Source organism: Sylvia atricapilla, chromosome 3 (genome assembly GCF_009819655.1).
Source record: "Sylvia atricapilla isolate bSylAtr1 chromosome 3, bSylAtr1.pri, whole genome shotgun sequence".
Taxonomy (NCBI): Eukaryota; Metazoa; Chordata; class Aves; order Passeriformes; family Sylviidae; genus Sylvia; species Sylvia atricapilla.
The window spans coordinates 76,557,973-76,578,964 of record NC_089142.1 but is presented as its reverse complement, the minus strand read 5'-3'; the positions used below and the strand labels follow the sequence as shown (position 1 = coordinate 76,578,964).

The window sequence follows — 20,992 nt, the reverse complement described above, 5'->3', positions numbered from 1 at the left end:
ACCTGAGAGCAGTTAAATGCAAAAGCAAAGAACCCAGCAGTGTCCCAGAGAAAGCAAATGATTTAACCGCATGGCTGCCTACCTCATTACACAGAGAAATACAATCTTGCAAGTTTTGCCTTCATCCTACACTGTGTGGAATAGCAAATCCCAGCATTTCATAGAACAGCTGTTACAGTGAATTTATGAAGTCATACTCTTCATCTTCCTCTGTACCCTCCCTCTTTTTTTCCCCTTTGTTCAGGCATCAGCAAAACAGGCATGACTGAAAGAGTTTCCTACCTTTTCCATTAGTTATTTATGTATGTCTGCTCTGGGGCTATACAAGATGGTGGGAGATGTGGGAAACATTTTGCATATCACTGTTGCAAGATAGTACTAGTATAAATGGCACTGATACTGCAAAGTATCTTCCCACAGGCACTAATTAAAAAGCAGTAAGCTCACTGAGAAGCATTTGCTTCCATTTTTTCCTTCAGTACTCAATGCACTGAAGTTTTTCTCCTTTCCTCCCTGATTACAGCTACACATAAAAACCCGAGACAAATGAAAGTAGGAGATAGAATTTTTTTTGTTTTAAATGTAACTCAAATCTCCCTTACTACTCTCCTGTGCATGCTTTTGTATAATGCATTGCAGTTTAAAAATTCTGATTAGAGACCTGAATTTTTAGAAATCTGGCTTTGAAAGAGCTGCTCATTAACAAAAGTCTGGGTTCTGACAACAAGCTTCTGACTTGACTACCAGTTTGTTATGAAATATCAATATTTACATATTTTCTGTAAATATTAATAAATATTAATAGTTACCACATACCTGTCACTGTTAAGGACAAGTATTACAACATGTGCATAAATTGTATATTTCTGTGTGAACACATAAGGTTAGCCAGGTTATATTCTGACACCAGAGCAAAAGCAAAATCAGTGCAACTAAATGAAGATGGTTCACTTTGCCTGTAAATAAAATGCAGACAGCTGAGAGAGCAAAAATCGGGAACAAACAAAAGACACCTCAAAATTCACCAGTGTGGAAAGAAGGGAATGGGAGAAGGAAAGGAGAGGTGAAGGCATTTCACTTTTATTTAGGCCTACCAACAGTTATCCCTTTACTTCCTGCAATTCCAAATTCTCTGTTGTCTCTTTGCTTATACACCTGGTCACTATAGAAAGACATCAAATAACGAAACTTCAGTAAAATTTTTAGAGCCTAAATAGTGAGCAGAACAGGCTTTAATAGGGAGGATAGGTGAAGAGTCTAAGCCAAATGACTGAGTCATAACCTGTAACTCTACTTCCTATAAGTTTGTAAGTCTCCTTGGTCTCCATCTCTCTGAGATAATGAAACTGAATTCAATAAAGTGCATTTAATTAATTGATTAACTTCTAATTGGGACTTCAAACAGGAAAGAACTGCCTGCTCATCCTGTATAATGGGATGCTGAAGTTCCTACTCTGTTTCTCATAAAAAATAGGCTTTATTTCTACAATAAACTGTGGAGGGAACAACTAAAGGGCTATGTTAGGCACTGGTAGAAGTCTGGACAGAGCAAATTGGAATTCATCAGGGCCTACAAACACACCAAAGAAATGGAGTCAGCTGGCCAGTACTGAGTTCCTGATCTTCTCTCTGTGGGGTCCAAGTTAGCAAGTTTAAAGCTCACTTCAGTTTATTTGCAGGTCTACAATCTACTACAGTCTGCGATGAAGTGTATGGAATGTGGTAAAGATTTCTCTCTCTTATCCCACAATGCATTTCAATATTTGGATTTGTGTCCTTCCCTCCTCATGAATACTACTTATATTCACATCCAGAGTATAAAACATTTTCTTTTAGAAAGAAAAATACTGTCCAAACAAAAGACTGTGTAAAACACCTATAAAGAATTACCCTTTTATCTCACTAAGAAAGAAAAAGAATCTTCTTGGACATATATATATATTCTTTCCTTAAGTCCCTAAATCATGAACAGGGGAAACAAAAGTTCCTGGTGGGTTGAAGAGCAGAAGTGGTAACACAGAAAGAACAGGAGTAACTTTGGCATTACAGTGTCTTATCTGTTGAAGAATCTGAACCGAAAACACTTGTGTATCAAACAGATCAATTTAACAAACAGGACCTTCCCTTTTACCAGTCCACGTAAGATTTTATCTTACAGCAGTCCCAGAAGAAGTAGTCTGTAGTTTGTGTCTTTGATATGGAGCTGAGTAACTGCTGCAGCAAATACTATTATTTTCTAAACACTATTACAAAGATAGAAAATCATGATGGAAAGTTTCTACCACAACACAAAGGCAGGAAAGGTTTACTTCAGCCATAAAACTTCCCAAAGGTGATGAAAAGGAATGTAAAACTTTTGAAGATTAATTTTTCACAGAGACTTAATTTTCCTTTCACTTTTATGGGTGAGGGTTAGGTATAACTTCACTCAAGTCAGGTACTGTAGGTCTGAAAGTTTTACTTCAGTGTAAAACATAAGTGGGAGAATAAACCACCTGCTTTTTACGAACTTTCAAAGTCTATAGATAACTGTGCTTGGTTACTAAACACTAGAACAAATGTATTACTCTGATATTTTTACAGGATAAGTAAATTAGCCATGAAGAAATACAGTATATTGATGAATACATAAAAGACCCTGTCTACAATAACACTGTGATTTTCAAACCATGAGTAGGCATAATATAATGTAAAAATAAAGAGAGAACTGTATTCTTGTTTCTTATACAACAACCCTGCTAAAACTTGTGAGTCTCTGCATATCAGCGTCAGCCTGGCATTGCACACAGAGATTGGTGCCTGAGGACAGCCTCAGCCAGTGGGACTTCCTGCAAAATTACACTGCATGGATCTTGTTGTTTACTTGATTTTACACTAGACTGAAACTAGACTGGAACTGTAAAATAACATAGTTGAAGCCAAGTAAAGTGCTGCTTAGAATTCAATTTACTTATCAGTTGCTACTTGTCCAAAAGAGACCAAGGATTCTTTCCACTTACTCCCAAACTGAAATTTTATTCCAATGCAGACATGCTGCTGCTGGTGACAAATGGAGAAGCCTCTTCCCTCATGATTCCCATTTAAAGGTATTTTTACACACAAAACTGTGTTCCCCCTGTCCTCCCTCAAAAAGTCCTCATCTGTGTCTGCTTTATCCCTCCTCTCTCGAGTCTTGTTTGGAAAGTGAGTGGGAAGACAGCCAAGGAGTTACTACAGTCATGTCCTTCTTCATTTCAAATGGAGACTTATTGCCAGTAAATTCATCAAAATTTTAGCTGCATAGTTGAGGTCGTCATAAGGTTGTGATGGACTACAAAATAACTCCCTTTTTCACCTATGGCTTCTCAATTTTTTGTATAAATATGAGATACCTTGTTAATAGGTGTTGCATTCTGCTGAGTTTTAGCTGTGTATGAAGTAGGTAGAAAAAGTCTTGTAATTTCGTCTTAAATGTAAAGGCATACTTAGATATTACATCTCATATATTTCAAGAACAAAGCTATTAACTGAGCCAAATATCAAGAAACACATATTGATTCCACACCATATCAGAGTTATTGACAATAAGAGCTATTGACAATAAAACATATTAAATATTGCATAGCAGCAGGAATTAATAAAATTCCTTTCTTTTCCCCACTTTATTCTACTATTTTTTTTCAAGAGGCTAACTAGGGTTTTTCCATCATCCCACTAGATTTTGCAAGCATATGGTCAAATAGAGAACACAGTGACTAAGTGTTGAGACTTCCAGCCTCAACAATCTGCATTTTAAAAGAAGCAGATTCATATGTTTTTCTTCTTCTCCATTTCTCCTTTTTTTTTTTTTTTTTCTTTTGTGTGTGTGTGTGTGTGTGTGTGTGTGTGTGGTGTACCAGTTGCTGCAAAACTTTACAAAACTTGTCCTTTTTTTTGTCTAGGACACAGGATTTGAAGAAGCACTTTGTGCTCTGAGACAGTTTAAAATCCTGACAATACAGGAAGCTTAGAGTTTGCTCATTAAAAAGAGCCCTTCCCAGAAGTTAATCTACTGTGTTAGGTTTTACCAGCAGCTTTTAGATTTATGTATAATTAGAGAACATTTATGTATAATTAAAGCACATACAGACAGGTATGTCTAATGCAAATTGTTTTCTAAGTGGGATGCATCTATTTACTGTAAACTAGTGCCAAGATGGTTGCAGCCTAACTCCTTACAGGTCTACTTTCTGAAATTGCTAGCAACACATTGTTGAGACTCAAAAAAAGCCAGTATTTAATGGCATGAAGGTTTTTGATCTTTATCACTAACCTCAATGTCAATTAAAATACTGGTGTAGACCAGATTCTGGACCAGCTATTTTCAGATGTAATCTTCTTTCTTCAGTTGAAAGAATAATAAATACAGGATCTACCAATGCATTTAGTTATTTTATACATCCTCCGTACATATGTGCTTTGCACAGAAAATCCTCGCTGCAAGACAAAAAGATGAAGGGTGAGCCTGCTCACAGAATATGATCTAATAAATGAAGTGCATCATTCCTAATATGCTTGATCATATTCAGTTTTAATCAGTAGTTGACTATCTAGAGAGGAATCTTTAAAGAGAAGGGAGAATAGAGTATTCAGTTACATTTCTCACTTGTGTATTGTTTAAGGGTCTCACATAACCCTATTACTGTAAAGGCAGTAAAATCAGGCACTGATTTGGCTCACCAGCCACAGTAGCCCTTCTTTTTTGAGAAAAGCCCCAAATTCAATTTCTCACTGGAATGGATTTTTCACAAATAAGGATAATCCTTCATTTAGTGTGTACACACTTGGTTGCTTCTTAGCATTCCTGCCTGTCATATCAAATTTTAAAATTTCATTGAAAATTGCCAGAATTCATTTATGCATTAGTCGGTTTTATTATAGTTACGGACGAGCTGGCGTTCAACAAATTTTGCATGAGGAAGTAATAGTCATGATTTTATCAGAATATAGCAGGACCCATACCAAATTCTGCTTAATTTTCTTGTGACATGTTACTGTCCATGCATGTCCAACATATGCAGCCAACATAAAATGAGTGTCTGTACTGGCAAAAAATAAACTATTTTCACTCTCCCCCCTTCTTTCTCCCCTTGTCACCTTAGAAGAGAAAAAACACTCAGGCCTCCTAATTTATTTTATCAGAGAATACAGGGAAAATGGATTGCATCTAACCATGCCACCTCCCTGAAGTATACAGGAAGACCTTGCTCACCACACAAAGTTAAAGTTCAAATAAGAAAGCTGCAAACTGCCAATTCTCTTCAATGGAATATATAAATTGAAATATGCTAGAAAAAAAGTGAAAACAGAAGAGAATCATAGGAGTCAAACTGAAGAGAACTTTTTCCAGCAGAGTACTAACATTTTAAATAAAACGACAAAATTTGTAGTGTTACAAGAACGTTTATCTAGCAATTTCATTCTAGTTGATGCAAATAAAGCCTATGAATTCCATTTTCCTCTTTAAATCACTGTTCTGCCAAAGTGCCAAAATCAGTAATCATCACTGGGCCTGAAATCAGGATACAGCTTCTTAAACCAGAAAAAAAAAAAAAAAGCAGCACTGATACAGAAGGGGCTGGGCACCAACGGGGGAACTTGCTGGCTCTTGTTTCTGATCACAGTTCAGCCTAGAGTCTGGACTGCCCCATCCTGCGCTCCTCTTAACTGGGTTGGCCACAGGGATAGGAGAAAATCACATCTAACATATGACAACATCAACTGAATAATTATTAATACACATTGAAGAATTATTGTCATGATGTCAAGACCTGCAGGGAAATTAAAAGAAAAATAAAAAAAAAACCCAGTTGGACACTGTTCCAAGCCAAAGAGTGAGGCAACATTGGTTTATTTTTAAAATCCATCCTCAACAAATAAATCTGTACATCACCATTAGGAACTGATGGTATTTTATGACATGGTCGTATCCCAAAAAAACCCAGAATGGATAACACCACATAATAAACACATCACCCAAATTGAAGCAAAAAAAAAGTGAAATGAAACATAAATAAAACTGTTGCATAGTGAAAGCACTCTTACTTCCATAAATTGGTATTGTGGCTTTTGTTTGTTTTTCCTTTTAAGAATATTTAAAAAAATGTAATACTGTACAAAACCAGAGAGTGTCCTTTTCTATTAGTCCAGAATAAAAACAGTGACAAATTGTCACCTCACAACTTCCTGAACTGATTTATATCCTATAAGACAGGAGATGCATATAGAAACTGTTATTCTGAATGGCACCTGACTGCGCTATTTTAAATCCATTTTGTTTCTTGCCAAAACTACTGTCACACTTCCTTCAGGCAGACACTCAGTCTGATGACTTCAACAGAAAGGTCCATGAGGCTCAAGACTCATGCAAGTAACCAGAAAGCTTTTCAGTTCAGTGATTGTTTTTTAAAAGATTGAATGAAATTATTTCTAACCACATACAGAAGAAGCTTGGAAGTTTTGGACCTGAACTAAAGCACATAGAACTACAGATTCAGAAGAGATTGCATATTAAAACAAAATTTTTCTCCCACTCTTAAGCACCACCTAAAACACCACGAAAACCTTAGGTTAAACACATTCCTACCTATTTGCCAAGTTTGTTAGCTCAAAACAAAAAAAAACAAAACAAAAAACAAAACAAACAAAAAAAAAAAAAAACCAAAACAAAAAAACAAAACAAACAAAAAAAAAATTAGACCTGACTGAAATGGAAAACCTAACTTCAGTAGAAATAATTTTCTTCATCTGAAACTAAATTTTTCAAATGAAGCAAGTCAGAATATGCACAGATATGACCACCCAGAAAGCACATGATACTCAGATGAGGACAGTGCAAAATAGGACACACAGGACACAGTGTATGAGAAGACAGGCAATCTGCAATGTGAGAGAGAATGAACACACTCTAGGGAGATATATTTCTTTTTATGTTTTGAGAATAGGTCCTACCATCTATACTGGTAACAGACAAATAACACCATCTTTGGTCATTTTTTCAAAGTTACAAACAGTACTCTGCAACACTCCTGAGTCGGAATGTTGCAGTAGTGTTTTCATCTGGCAAGATATGTGCAGAGCTAAGCAGAAGAAGGCCAGCAAAAACATCTCTTGGTGCTCTTTACAGGAACCTGAGGCATCAGCTAAAATGCAGTGCCTTACTCTGAAAAAGGTAACTGCTGCCAGCTGAACTGACTTTTTGACTGCACTTACAGAAATAAGGACATGTAGAACATACTGATTTTAGTTATTAAATCCTGAATTCAATTTTTTTTAAAAAAGCAACAAAATCTAGAACTTGGGGATGTAGAGAGAGATTGGAAAGAACTATGAAGTGCTTCTAACCATCAGATCATAAACAGTTGATGTGCACATGTAGATCAGATCTACTTTCTTCACTAATCTTTTATGACAGTGTGCAAACAAAGCCTAGAAAATTTTCAGGGTTCAATGTTACATGCATGTTTGTGTAGTTATTTAAAAAAAAAAAGAACTGGACTCCTAAACTAATGTAATTCTTAACACAGAAGCATTTATGGTATTTCAAAACTACCTCAAAACAAACATAACACCTTCTACATTCAAGATGTACGAAATTCTTTTTTCTGCACGATGTAGCAAGCTTTAAACGTATGCAATTACTACAGAGGACCAAGAATGTTTGTTTTATCCAGTTGCTTGCAGCAGAAAAACTTAAATAAGTACTAAGAATTCATTTGTGGACTGTTAACTGATCATCACTCCCAAGATGAAGGGGAAAACCTTCATTAGAACACTACATACCTTGCCAAGGAAGTTAAATCAATATAACTACCCTGGTTGGGGCTCCGTCATGTTTATAGTAATGAAGCTCTGAGGAAAGGTTTAATGAATTTTACCTTAATACTTTTAGATCACAAACCTTTCTAAATAAGTCTAATCAATGTAACTTAAAATTAGCCGATTTTTTTAGTTAGAGATGTCTGAGTTTTACCTACATAATTTTAAGTACCTCAAACTTTTCTTATTGAGTAATTTAGTCCAGAACTAGGAAAAACAGCATAAGCTGAGATATTCCAAATGTAAAGATTTGGAATGATTTCTTCCACAGTGACTCTGAAAAAATACCTGTTTATAGTTCTTTTAGAGGTAAACAGTCCCTTCACTATGTTTTAAATTAATCATTAAAAATTATAACTTTAATAGTAATCATTATTATCATTAATATGATGATTATTGTTATTATTAAGAAAATACACCATCTTCTTAATGGAGACGAAGGTACATTTTCAAGAAAATAGTTTGACATTTGCTACTTCTGCTACTGCAATACCTTAAGTAAATACACTTATTTTTTCCTCCTGGGCCAGCTGCTGCTTTAGATATTCCAGCATTTTAAAAACTAGGATGAAAATTAATGACCCTTTAGATTTGAGTAATCATCATCATTATCAAAAACGTTGAAATAATGCAGTGTGAGCAGGGTCTCTGTATTCACAGCTATCCAAGGAATAATACTGAGTAGAAAGAAGTTTGGCTGTACTTAAATAAGGAAAGCAAAATAGGAGAGTTATCCACAGTTATCCACAGGCACATCTGAAGCTCAGTGGCAGCTGCCATATTAAAAAAAAAAAAAAAAAAAAAAAAAAAAAAAAAAAAAAAAAAAAAAAAAAAAAGCGCCCCACTATCGCATCCCATGATTTTTTTTGTATTGTAATATATTCCAGTAATACATCCACAGCACATTTTTGTCTTATTGAATAGAAAAGGGGATCCAGGAGGGAGCAAGGATTTACCAACATATGCAACTATGTCTCTAATATCTAGAATGCTGATGAATATTCATTCAATCCCCTTTCATGATAAAAAGCTAAGAAACTTTCGAAAGAAGGTCCTTCTTTGTGAGAGGAAGAGTTACTATATGGAGAGAAGGCCATCTTCACATGTAGTTAGGACAATGACAGCAGTGCTGCCAAAAAATTAATAGGCAACTTTTCACTTCCCTGGAGAACACTAGACTTTTGTGGGTGCAATACGCAACCAGAGGGAAAGAGCATTCCCTCTCTCATTACATTTCTGCCCCCAAGAAGAGGGGGCCCAAAACTGCTCCCCAAACTAAAGCTGAATAAGCCTTACTTATCACCTGTTGGTACTCCCTTTCTCTTTTCCCCAAAGGTACACATCTAAACAAAAAGACATAACAACATTAATAGAAATAGCATAAGACCTATAAGACTGGAAGTGTTTAAAGTCCACATCTGATCTACATTTATACATTGGGAGAACATACAGCTTTACATTGAAAAAAATCAAGTGCAACTAATATTTTTGACAAAACAAGTGTTGCTTTGAGCATGGTATTTTTTACTAGCCCCAGGCCTTCCATGATATACTGAAACAGACATTAGTGGTGATCTCACCTCCTTGTATAATCGCTGAAGGGAGAATACAAAGAACCCAGAGCCAGTCTCTTTTCAGAGGTGTCTAGAGACAGGACCAGAGGCAATGGGCACAAACTGAAACACAAGATGTGCTGCCTGAGCATTCAGAGCAACTGTTGTACTGTGAGGGTCACTGAGTGCTGGCACAGGCTGAACAGAGCCCATGAAGTCTCTATCTTTGGAGGTATTCAAAAGGACAGGGTCCTGGGCAACTGGCTCCAAGTGGCCCTGCTTGAGTGGGGAGCGTTGGACCAGATAACCTTCCCGATAACCAGAGCTCCCTGCCGGCCCCAACCATTCTGTGCTTCCTGATATCAGGGCCACTGCAGAGATGAGATACACTGAGCACCATCTGTATTACTAGGCGTAAATCTACCCTCTCTGGCAAAAGGTTTTATTAGGCATTTGATTCAGAAACTCATGTAAAAGTCTTATCTGAAAGTAAATTTGGTAACTGTTTTCCTTTTCATTTATGACTGTTGTCACCCAGGCTGGAGAAACTCACTCTAGGCTTCACATTAAAAGGCAGTTTTATTTCACAGCATGACTTGAAGCAGTACATAATACCGAAGTCATTTTCCTTCTTTCCAATGGTATTTTTCTCTAGCTTTTAAGATGCTTTATAACGTGTAACCTCACTGAAAACACATACTGCAATAAATAGTATAAATCATGCATAGATATCTCAGAGCTTCTAATAGAATTGAGTTAAAATATACTTTCTAATCCTATTAAAATAAAAGAACTTACATTATTTTTTCAACATAGAAGCAAAACTGTTTCCTTAGCCAAGTTTATTTTGCATGAAAGAATTGCTGTTCCTGTCTTTTGAAATGGAGGAGATTTTCTTCCATAAATCGAGTATGTGTTTTCATTTACTGTATATTACAATTTATGTCCAATGTAATGAAATTTTTCTTAAGGGATATTTAAAAATAAATGAAAGAGTAGGTAAGAGCCTGAATAAAACCTTGTCAAGTCTTCTGAGTCCTCCCAACTGTTCTCTTCAGATGGGAGCTGAGCATTTTGGACGCCATCCCTAATGGCATTGTGACTATGTGAGACAGGTGCAATTGTGAGGCTGTCTTTGAAGAGGTTCAGAATAAAATGAGATTTAGAGCCAAAGAGAGATGTGGAGAAGAAAGAATAAAAATGGTTGTAAAATAATAATTTGCAGCTATGCAGTGTTCAGTTTTCTTATTTCTGTAAGTGCCACAGTATCCTAAACAGGCCTCAGGAATATCTGTTGGAGCAGCCTCCCCAGGGTGCGTCTGGATTTGGAAAAATATAATATATCATCAAAGAAAACAGACTTTTAAAGATAGAATGCAGGCATTTTCCTGTTTGGTTGGTGGCTTTTTCGGGGTCTTTTTCTGATGTTATTAAAAGCAATGAAGACACTTGATGAGCAAAGGCAGAATCAGACCTGCAGATGCCCTGCCATCATCCTTAGGGAAGTTCCACCAGTAATTCCAAACTTGGAATCAGCTCAGCACTAAACTTATTTAGAGCTGATGCTGTGCACCGAGTCACTGCAAGCAATGTGAGAACAATAAGGAAGAGTGGTTGACACAAACTCCTTGTGTGAATGGCAGTCTCAGCAGCTCACATCCAACATCCCTGTTACCATCAGATCACTTCATAAGAGAAATGAATGCACAAGAGAGTACTTCCCTATGCAGCAGGTAGAGAAAAGATCAAAATGTGCCCCTGATTTCTCTCTGAATCCTGGCATGGCTGGGATGGCCTACACAACAGAATAATGCATCTGTATTTAAGATGCTCTTTCTCTCAAAAAACACTGGTATATTAAGAAAAAAAAAAAAAAACACTTGGCTTAAAATTAAGAGTGCTGACCTAATATAACTAATGAAGAAAGATTTTGTGGAAACCCTGGGAAAAATTGTTCCAAGAGCATTTTTTCTCTAGCCTAGTCTTCTCAAGGCAGCATTAACATCAATGCCCAGTGGTGGCAATTTAGATGTCAGAACTGAGGCATTTTCCATTATTTATGTAGAAAGAAGCACATATACTGAATACATGTAATTTCCTGTAAATGCTACTTCTGCCAGCCAAATGCAGGGAAATTAAGCTATTTTTGTACTAACACATTCATTAGCAGGAACCCAACAATAAATGGTTGTTTCACATTTGTTAGTTTGACCAAGGAGTCACACATTACAGTGGTAACTTTCTTTTCCACAGTATTCAATAGAAGCATTTGAACACATACTGTTTGTCATGTGTAAGCTATAATATATATCAAAAACATTTGTATCCTCCCAGAACACATGTAATTTTGGAGAGACAAATACCTTCGTTACCCATACTCAAGAATTCAATCACATTTTTAATATTTTCCCAGCCTGTAAATGAGATCACACTTTTTCACACACACTTCAGTGGCTGTTTATTTTGCAGTTTAGCTTTAAAGGACAAATTGATTTTTTTGTAATCTGTTTGCTGTATTACCCCAGTAGTGTAACCATCAGAGGGGAGAAGCTGACTCAGCAGCAGTAAGGACTACATAATTTCAGAGGTGCTACTTGTCCCTTTTTCTTTCAGTCAGCCTTGCTCTGATGCAGTGAGCAGTACTCTTTCCTTCCCCTGTCACTGAGGGAGGACACAAGTAATTGATTCCAGGAAAAAAACGTGACCACAGATGAGCAGTGATGACAGGTTATGCACTGTGAAATGGAGTTTTACAATGATATATTAAAAAAACCCCAGAGATCTAGAGTAAACTGCCTTTTTATTTTATATTATTGTAAAATCTCTGCTAAGTTCATATTAATCAAAAAGAAAACACCCTATTAAAATAGTTTAAATTGGGCTAGGAAGTAAGAACTCAAAGAAAATTACTGTTACAGATCTTTATCTTCCTAGGAAATATGAAGGTATCAAATTCCAAACATTGTACTCTCATCTATTAGGAAGACCACTTATACCATTGAAAGGCACTCAGAAAACTGTTGTGCAAAACTGTGATGTACCACACAGGCTATGCTGACAAACCACCTAAATCACAAGTCCTTCATGGTTCCAGAAAAACAAATTTCAGCAAACATCCATTTCTTTGTTAGGTTTAAGAGGAAAAGAAATAGATATAAGCAACATCCTTAATTTGATAAACAGTGGAAGAGCAGATCTGAGGCAGAGCGGGTTTAACAAAACCTGTGAAGTCAGGAGGCTCCTCTGGAGAACAGAGGGCAGGGACAGCAATGGGACAGTATGCACCAGATGTGCTCTAAGTGACAAAAGCTAAATCTCATCTCAGCTGAAGGGAGTTAGATCTGAATACAACTCCACATGTCTAAAAAGATCTGACAGAATGATATGAACACTTGCAAAGTACAGTGGAGCCACAGCAAGCTCCTTTGGTGCTTGTGCTCTATGGTACACTGAGAACTCACTACTGAATAGCATGGACACAAGAAGAAGAAGAATGACCAAGTAGTGATGAGGCCCTACACCAGAAATGGCCCCACCAGAGCATCTGTGCCTGAATGGGGAGGCCCAAAGTCTATTTGCCACACTTCAATCCAGGCTCTTATTCTGGTTGAATTCTGAAATATGACAGATACCAAATCAAATGTTCCTGTCTTTTTTTAGCAGGAGTACACACAGAGTCAGATACATTGGAAAAGTGTGGGTTTGTGTATAGCCTGGTGCATATCAGTTCTCAGAATCTGGCTTCCATTCACAGATACACATTTTTCTTTTCACTAGAGAACACTGTGAATGTTAACGCAGTTACAGCTCCAAAAAAGGGACTGCAAATGTGACTGCTATAATCAGATTTTTTGGTGGGTTTTTGCTCGTTTGTTTATTTTGAATTTGCTGTAACTTTGTTGTTTGGTTTGTTGGTGGTGTTTTTATATTGTTGTTGCTGGTTTTGTTTTCTGGAAAGACAAATACCCTAATTATCTAAATCATGACCACTGAAATTTTCAAGCTATATGAAAAAACTCACTGGTAGGGCTGCACGTGGCATATACCAGACTCCCACACCAATCTTTACTGCTATTTTTTGTGCTTGATTAACTAGAGACACTTGGGGATGCGATATTTTTACAGTGACATTCTCTTATAATTAAATTAACCTGCATACATCTCCCATAAAGCATTAGGTCATGAAATTTTTGTAAAGTGCCAGGTAAGTACCAACTGTAAAATAACAAATTTAATATTTAGATGGATATCCTTGGTAAAATTAAAAACAGTGGGCTCTTTAATTTCATAGAAATTGAAATTGTATCATAAATCTAATCTGAGCATCGTATATTAAAATAATGCTATGCAAATAGGCATGACTGCTAAATATGGTTTTAGAATAAGACTACTTAAATGAATAAGTAATATTTTAGATGTCAGTCAACACACCATGAAAAAAGAAAGCTCAATTTAATTAGGCTGGTCATTTGTAGCTTAGGTAGTCAAAGGATTAGCATGAAGAAGTGAAGGCTGCACAAAGCTTTGTGCAGGTTTTACACAGGTATTCACTTTCATCTCAATAAAAGATTTAGTGTAACAAATGTTGGCTTACTGAGTGCTTTGGTGCTTATGGCACAAAAGAGCTTCTCAAGAAACTTGCTGTGTTGCCATGTAAAGGTCAGGCACAGTTTACCAAGATTGGGGGAAAAAAAAAGATCTTTTAAAAAAAAAAAAAAGAAAAAAGTGGCTTTGCTGACAGATCTGTAGTATAGTGGTACAGACAAATTTTTTAAATAGTTGTTTACATCAACTTTATTTTGACTAATGTCTCTATAAAAGGAGAGTAACTATAGCACCAGTAGAGAGGATATCAATCAGCAATCAGTGGTACAGCCCAATGCAATTGGAGGGGAAAGACAGAGGATTTGGGGTAATTCACTAACTTGAACTTTTTTTAACCTTTTCAGCAGACTTTGCCTGCTGTAGACTGCAATGCATTGAAGAAAGCAGGGCAGATACAGCTCACTTGCTGTGAGAGCCGCACTTCTGCTCGGCCTTAATGCAGAGTGCTCTCTGTACAGTAAGAAATATGTCTTAGTACATAATAGAAGCCACTCCAACTGGAATTATTTCCTGTCTCCTTGGAAAGTGGACCAGAAAAGAAGGTGGAGGAGGCACATGCCCAATCTGCACGTACTCTTTTTAACCATGGGATTGAGATCGAGGCTGTGTGTTTATAAAACAAACTGACTGTTGCAGAGCAGATTCGTGACATCAAGAGTGCCCGTATTACAAACACTGCACTTTGGAAGCCCACAGAACCACCAGCCCAAACAGCAGGAACGGCATGCTCGCTGTTCCTAACTACTGTGCTCTGCTTCAATTCCAGAGGAAAAGAATGATAACGTTTTCTTTGTTTTCGGGAGAAAGTAACAAGAATCTCAAGTGCAAATTATTTTCACAGCCAAGCATTATTTGAAAACTAAAACAGAATAAAATTATCATTTTAAACTCTCCAGAAGATATCTCCCTTCCCTCTTTCGTACTTTTATGCTGAAGTACCTTATCAAACCTTCTGAAAGCTGGGATTTTTTTGAATCAACCTTGAAAATTGGAACAGCTTCTACTACAAGTTTCCAGCCACTTTCTTTTCATAGGTACTGTAAAATATGCTAATAGAAAGAAGAAGCAGCTATAATCTGCTCATTCAATTGAATTTTTCAGCTTGCATATATTTATTGTGTCATTGAACCCGTATTTGCCAAAAGAATGTAGGCCCACGTACATTCCAGGCAATCAGAAACTATTTATAGGTATACTGTACTGAAACTTCTTATAACAGCATTTCCACCGTGGACTTAGGAGGAATTCTTGGGAGACAATACAGGGTTGATGTTTTTTGGGGAGGTTTTTTTGAGTCTCCAAAACAAAGAACAGCGTAGATACTGTGAAAGCTGAAAAGTTTGGAAATGTATTTAGATTTATTTATTGCAAGGAATGCAAAGATGCCAAATGAAACAGCACAGATGTGAAAGTCATCACTTCCAAAAGCAGACATGCTGAAGGAAGACACTGAGTCTAGCAAAGGACTCATGTTGTGTGGTGTCAGTGGAATCCATAATATTCAGACTCCTCTAGTGACAAAGGCAATGCCTTTCAGCAGCACTGATTTCATGTATACAAGCTGAATACAATACTGTCTGTGGTTTTATCCATTGGAAATGTAGATTAATGGCGTCTTCTCTTCTGTCTTGATTTATGTGTGATTTAAGCCTATACTAATCACCAGTATTTAAACACACATTGTGAGTAAAAAAGAATCCTCTTAGATGTGTTCATCTGGAACACCACAAAATGCAACACTTTGTAGCCTCTGAAATAAATCAGAGGTAGCTGATTAATTCAGGAATAGCACACAAAACTTGAGGGGCATTGTGGTAGTGGTTTTTGAATTAGATGTGTACAAGTATGATTTATTCTTTTCAAGGAGAATATAGAACCTAGATTTTTAATTGCTATTTTTTACAATGCTATTACATGTAAAGACATTGAAACACTGTGCTACATTGAGAACACAAAACTGAAACTTTGAACCACAGCAAAAGAAAAATTTAAACACTTGAACATGGGCTGAATATGAAAGTTCCTTGTAACTGAGCTATAGTGTAGTATGGCTCAGTCTCATTCAAAACCTAAAGCTCTCATATAACAAACCTGGTTAACAAACACTGATTTAGGAGAGAGGAGGACTCACTCGACAGCAACATTAGCAGTGAAATTCAGCAGCACTCACACAGAAGAAAAACCCTTCAAAACTTTACACTACTACATATTCAACTCACTCCCTAACACTCTCTCATTTTAGAGTCCAAACCAAGATTGAGAAATCTCTTACTAGTTTGCTGTCCAAGAATAACTTTTCCTTGACTTTAAATGCAGAGATGGGGCTGGAGGGATTAATATTCTCAACTACACGTCTGTTAAAAAACTTCTGGCCTCAGCCCATAACGGTCACAACCTACATGTGAATTTAGGTCTTTCTGAGGCCCTAACAACTGCTCCAAGCTTTGAATAAACATCTATCATCCCATCATTTTAGCTGTATAGATTGTGCATACAATCGGGTTAATCATTAGTCCTTAAAATAAAGAGTGAAGTATGTCTTTCAAGGACTGGAGCTCTAGTCGGCACCACGTTCTTTGTATGCGCTCCAAATAATGGAAACAAGGGAGTGAAATTTTCAATATCCTTTGAATTACACTTCTCAGCTCTAAGCAGCAAGAAAAAAAAAAACCAAAAACACAGTAGGACTACATATATACACAGCCATATGTATGCAAATAGAAAAGACTAGATATGTCATCTCCATATACCCCAAAACCTTGAAAGGCATCCAAAAAAAGCTTACCCTTGCCAGCGTCAGGGTTCCTTGTTTACACACATTGCAGCGGACCCTCAGTTTTCCAGGCTTCACAGCTTGGCAGAAATTTTTGCAAAAAACATAAAAACTGTTGTAACTTGCTGCACCTGTTAAGAGGAAAAATAAACAAACAGAAAACAACCACTTTTGATGTATACTGAAAATCAGCAGCAAATTGTCACGAAAGCTTTCTGTTTGACTCTGTAAGTGATAAGTTAAAATAATTTTAAGTTCTGTAGACAACTTTGTGATCATCTTTTCTTATCTGGTCTAGTTCCTTACACCTTCCAGTAACTCCTGCTCCTTGATCAATAAGTACAGGTGAACTGCACCCTAACACCTTGAAAATGCATCCAGAGATTACCACTGAGGAGCACCCACTGAAATCCTTGGCAAGTGATGTATGAGATTAATTATCCCAGCCCTCCATAATTTGCATCTCACTTCCAGTCTAAAATTGCCTAGCTGCAGTTTTTATGAGGTCAAATAACCTAAAATTTTCTCTAGATGAAGTTTAAAAGATGAGTTTGACTGATTTCACAAAAAGAAAACAAATATTTAATTTAGCAAATTTACTTCTATTCATAGAAGACTGGAAGCCAGATCTTCATTCTTTCTGGCAGCCTTATAACCTTGCAAAGTTTACAAACTGCTGCCAAGATATTAGGCCAAGTAAATTTTCAAGGAAAATGAAATGAAACGCATTCTGTTCTGTGAAACCATGGAACAGAATGTGATATGCAGAGAATTGTGAAAGCCCAGGGCAATGTTAATGAATTTGATTTCACAGGCAATGCTGACCACTGTTTTGAGTAAAGCACTTTTTAGAATAGCTATTGCTATTCCTTACAAAACGCTAGAATATCCCTGGCATGGTTTTAATGCAGCTACAAGTTCAGAGACTCAAGCTTATCATCAGATGTTGAAATGAGACCAAAATAAGGTTTCAAACAAAAATTTCTCAATATCAAGAGGAGACTTGATCCATTAACAGTGGTGAACTTCAGAATCCGTAGCAATCTCTTAAAGATGAAAAACTTTTCACTGTCTTTTTCCCTATTTTCTTATTTTTCCCTGCATTCGTCAGCAATATATGTTTTATGTACATTAGAACCCTAGCACATTACCACAGTAAATATGACCTGGAATAATATTTTTAAACATGGCTGACTTCCTTAATTTTTTTATATGTCCCTCACACAATTAAGGATTACACCCCATGTTCTGCCAATGCAAAATGCCAATCAATTACATTTTATACATATTCATGTTAAATTTTATATCAGGCTGTCCTGATATAAAATCTGGTCAAATATAATATAAATGTAGCTCAAAAATAATTTAAGTTTTCAAAACTCAACCTCAGAGAACTGTGTCATCCAAAAAATCTTTTTTCTAAGAAAAGGTATGCAGATGTCTACGAAGTAGATGTACAGTATTGAAAGAAATTTTGTAACAATTTTTCAATTTTTCAAAAACATTAGCTACATAAAAGTATATCAGTGATGTATTCAAAACTAATTTTAGTCAACTGATCGATCACGTGTTTTCACTATGCTTCGTTGGAAAGTATTTCCCACCATGGCAGAATACAAAGCATTACAGAATTTAAACTGAATTCAGCTTTTGTGGAAAATGACATACACTCATACATTTGCACACACACTTTTCATACGAATAATTGCAACTAAAAAGGCTGAGAGACACTCCTCAAATCAGTCTAAAACACAGTTCTGGGATTAAAATAGTTAAATTAAAGGAAAAAAGGCTCATGCTGAACTATTTAATATATGATACAACATTGTGAAACTTAAGGTGACACAGTCTTGGACATCTGGATATCCATTCACTTGTATTTTGCTGAGGGCTCTGATTACTGGAACTGAGAGCACGTCTGGATTAGACTTGATTTGAGCTAAAATCCACATCAAAAATCTAAATTATGGTATTGGATATGAGAAGGAGGACATCACAAGTGACTTAATTTTACTTTTGGCAGTTCCTCTGCAGGATCAGCAGATCAATCAATAAGAGTAAAGGCAGTGCCTTTAGGACACTTGAAAGGGAATGCTCCATGACTTAAGAAAGCAAGAATGCTATTGCTAGTAGAGGTCCATGATAAGCAAGATGATTTCAGCCACTTATTCCTGACTTGGTCTCAACGGCAGAAAGTGAGATCAGAGCCTGTTATCTATTCTCCTACCACCAGTCTCCTCCCATTGTTCCAGTTTTGTATGAGGGCTGTCCAATGGGACTACTGAAACTGCTGCTTCTTATTCTCACCCATCCTGAGTAATTCTGTGGTGCCAGTGCTCACTGTCCTAGTTCAGTCTAACACTCCAAATGGATTCCTGGCATGATTCTAATGAAACCCTTCCAAGTTAAACAGCACCATCTTATTGATTACATGAGCCCTTACAGCATTAAATAATTTGTTAATTGGCTGATGCCTTTCCTGATCCAGTCCTCCACTCCCTGCTGTCTTGTGTCCCTGCCTCACATTTTATGCCAAGGATTAAAATTTATTTCAAGGATTAAAACACTTGAGGCAGGAATCATGCTCTCTGTCTGCTTTGTGTTCTAAGCTCATTCCATCTGGACCCAAAGATAAAATTATTTTATTGATAATAGTCTGCAAAATATTCACAGGATAGTATGGCATAAATCAGCATGACTGAATACTGCAGTAAAAAATAGTAGTCATAGGAGAGGCCTAAAATGAGACATATTGCTGATTTACTATAGAGGATAAATCTTATGCATTAGCTTGATATTTGCTCTGTGCAAAAATAGACTACATTAGCTCAATATTCATTTTTCTTAGCACTTTCAATTTTGTTTTCAGTTTTCATGAATATAAAAAGTCCCCCCAAACACATTCCCTGCGCACAAATTTGAAGCACAAGAAACAAATTTATAATATAATGGGTTGGAGCAGTTAAGCAGCACAGATCTATTCAGAGACACAAAATAACTTTAGAAATATCTGCAATAGCAAGGAAGCTGGAAAGGCACAACGTGACAAGAGGAATGCACTGATTTTAGAAGGAATGTGTTAAATGGAGATTTTCAGCAACACATTCACCATTTTATGCAGATGCATGGATCAAATTCTCACAAAGGTGCAGTTACATCATTAGGTGCGTGTCCTGGGCAGCATCACCAGGCAAAACAAAGACTTAATTAAAAATGCAAATGCTGCAAGTCGGCTTACAGTGCAACACTGATGGCTAGCATTAAGGTCTTTACTGATTTGTTCATGTCACTGACTGTATCAGCATGACCCTTCGCTGAGACTGCATCCCCTTGGAATCCCTTTTCAAAGAGAAACTGAAAGACACAGGAACAAGGAAATCTGTCTTATGCAGAATACAAGAGGCCTCTCATTTCTGATCTGTGTCAGGACTTGTCCTCTCACCCCAATGAGACACACTCTCTGTTTTCTACCTCTTCAAAGCTAATTTCCTTACAAATATCACATCACAGAAAAAAGTCTTAAAGCTGTTTTCTCTCTTTAGTATTTCATATAAAAAGGGGAAGTAGATTTTTCTGATGTGTATCCCAGTTTTTTTAAACTGTCTCCTATTTAGGTTTTTAAGCTCCTTAGGACCTGAATTACTTCCTTATTTTTGTGTTAATGATGACTGTGCTGTGGGAGCTTTGAACATGATAGTGATAGCACAGACCAATTATTTTGATATGCATGACTAGTTAATGAGAAAACATTAGTCATAATGACTATAGACTTGATCCTGAAATCTCTTATCAGTCAAAACACCCATTATCATCTCTATGACTGTTAAAGTGAATAAAATCTAAATAGGGATATTAGTAGCAAACCTACTGTTTTCATTTGAACTGCATTTTCATATAGATTATACTGATTACTGAGTCTTTGCTATAATCACCTATTTAAAACAGGACACAACCACAGGAAATCTTTCAACAGATTGAAAACTACATAAAGTTAGCATTGTTTCAGATTCCATTATATTTACATTTAGACTAGTTGTAATTTGTAAAATGTAGACTGACTGTCAGAGACCTAGACTATTTTAGCAATTTGCACTCACATAATGAAAAATACACAGTTAGAAGAGAAAGAAAAAAGTATTCTTCCAACTATGTTCACTTTAAGGACTTTGTTTGATTTAACACAGTAGGAGGAAAAACATCTGAAATACAAACCCAGAAGGCTCAA

The 20,992-nt window shown here is 36.5% G+C and overlaps 1 protein-coding gene across 1 annotated transcript in view; it reads right to left on the bottom strand.

Moving 5' to 3' along the window:
* PRKN (parkin RBR E3 ubiquitin protein ligase) overlaps nt 1–20,992 on the bottom strand; it is a 674,505-nt gene that overhangs the window by 420,953 nt on the left and 232,560 nt on the right. The window contains exon 4 of the mRNA XM_066315857.1: nt 16,780–16,898. Within this exon, the coding sequence (XP_066171954.1) occupies nt 16,780–16,898 (119 nt within the window). The remainder of the gene's footprint in view (nt 1–16,779; nt 16,899–20,992) is intronic.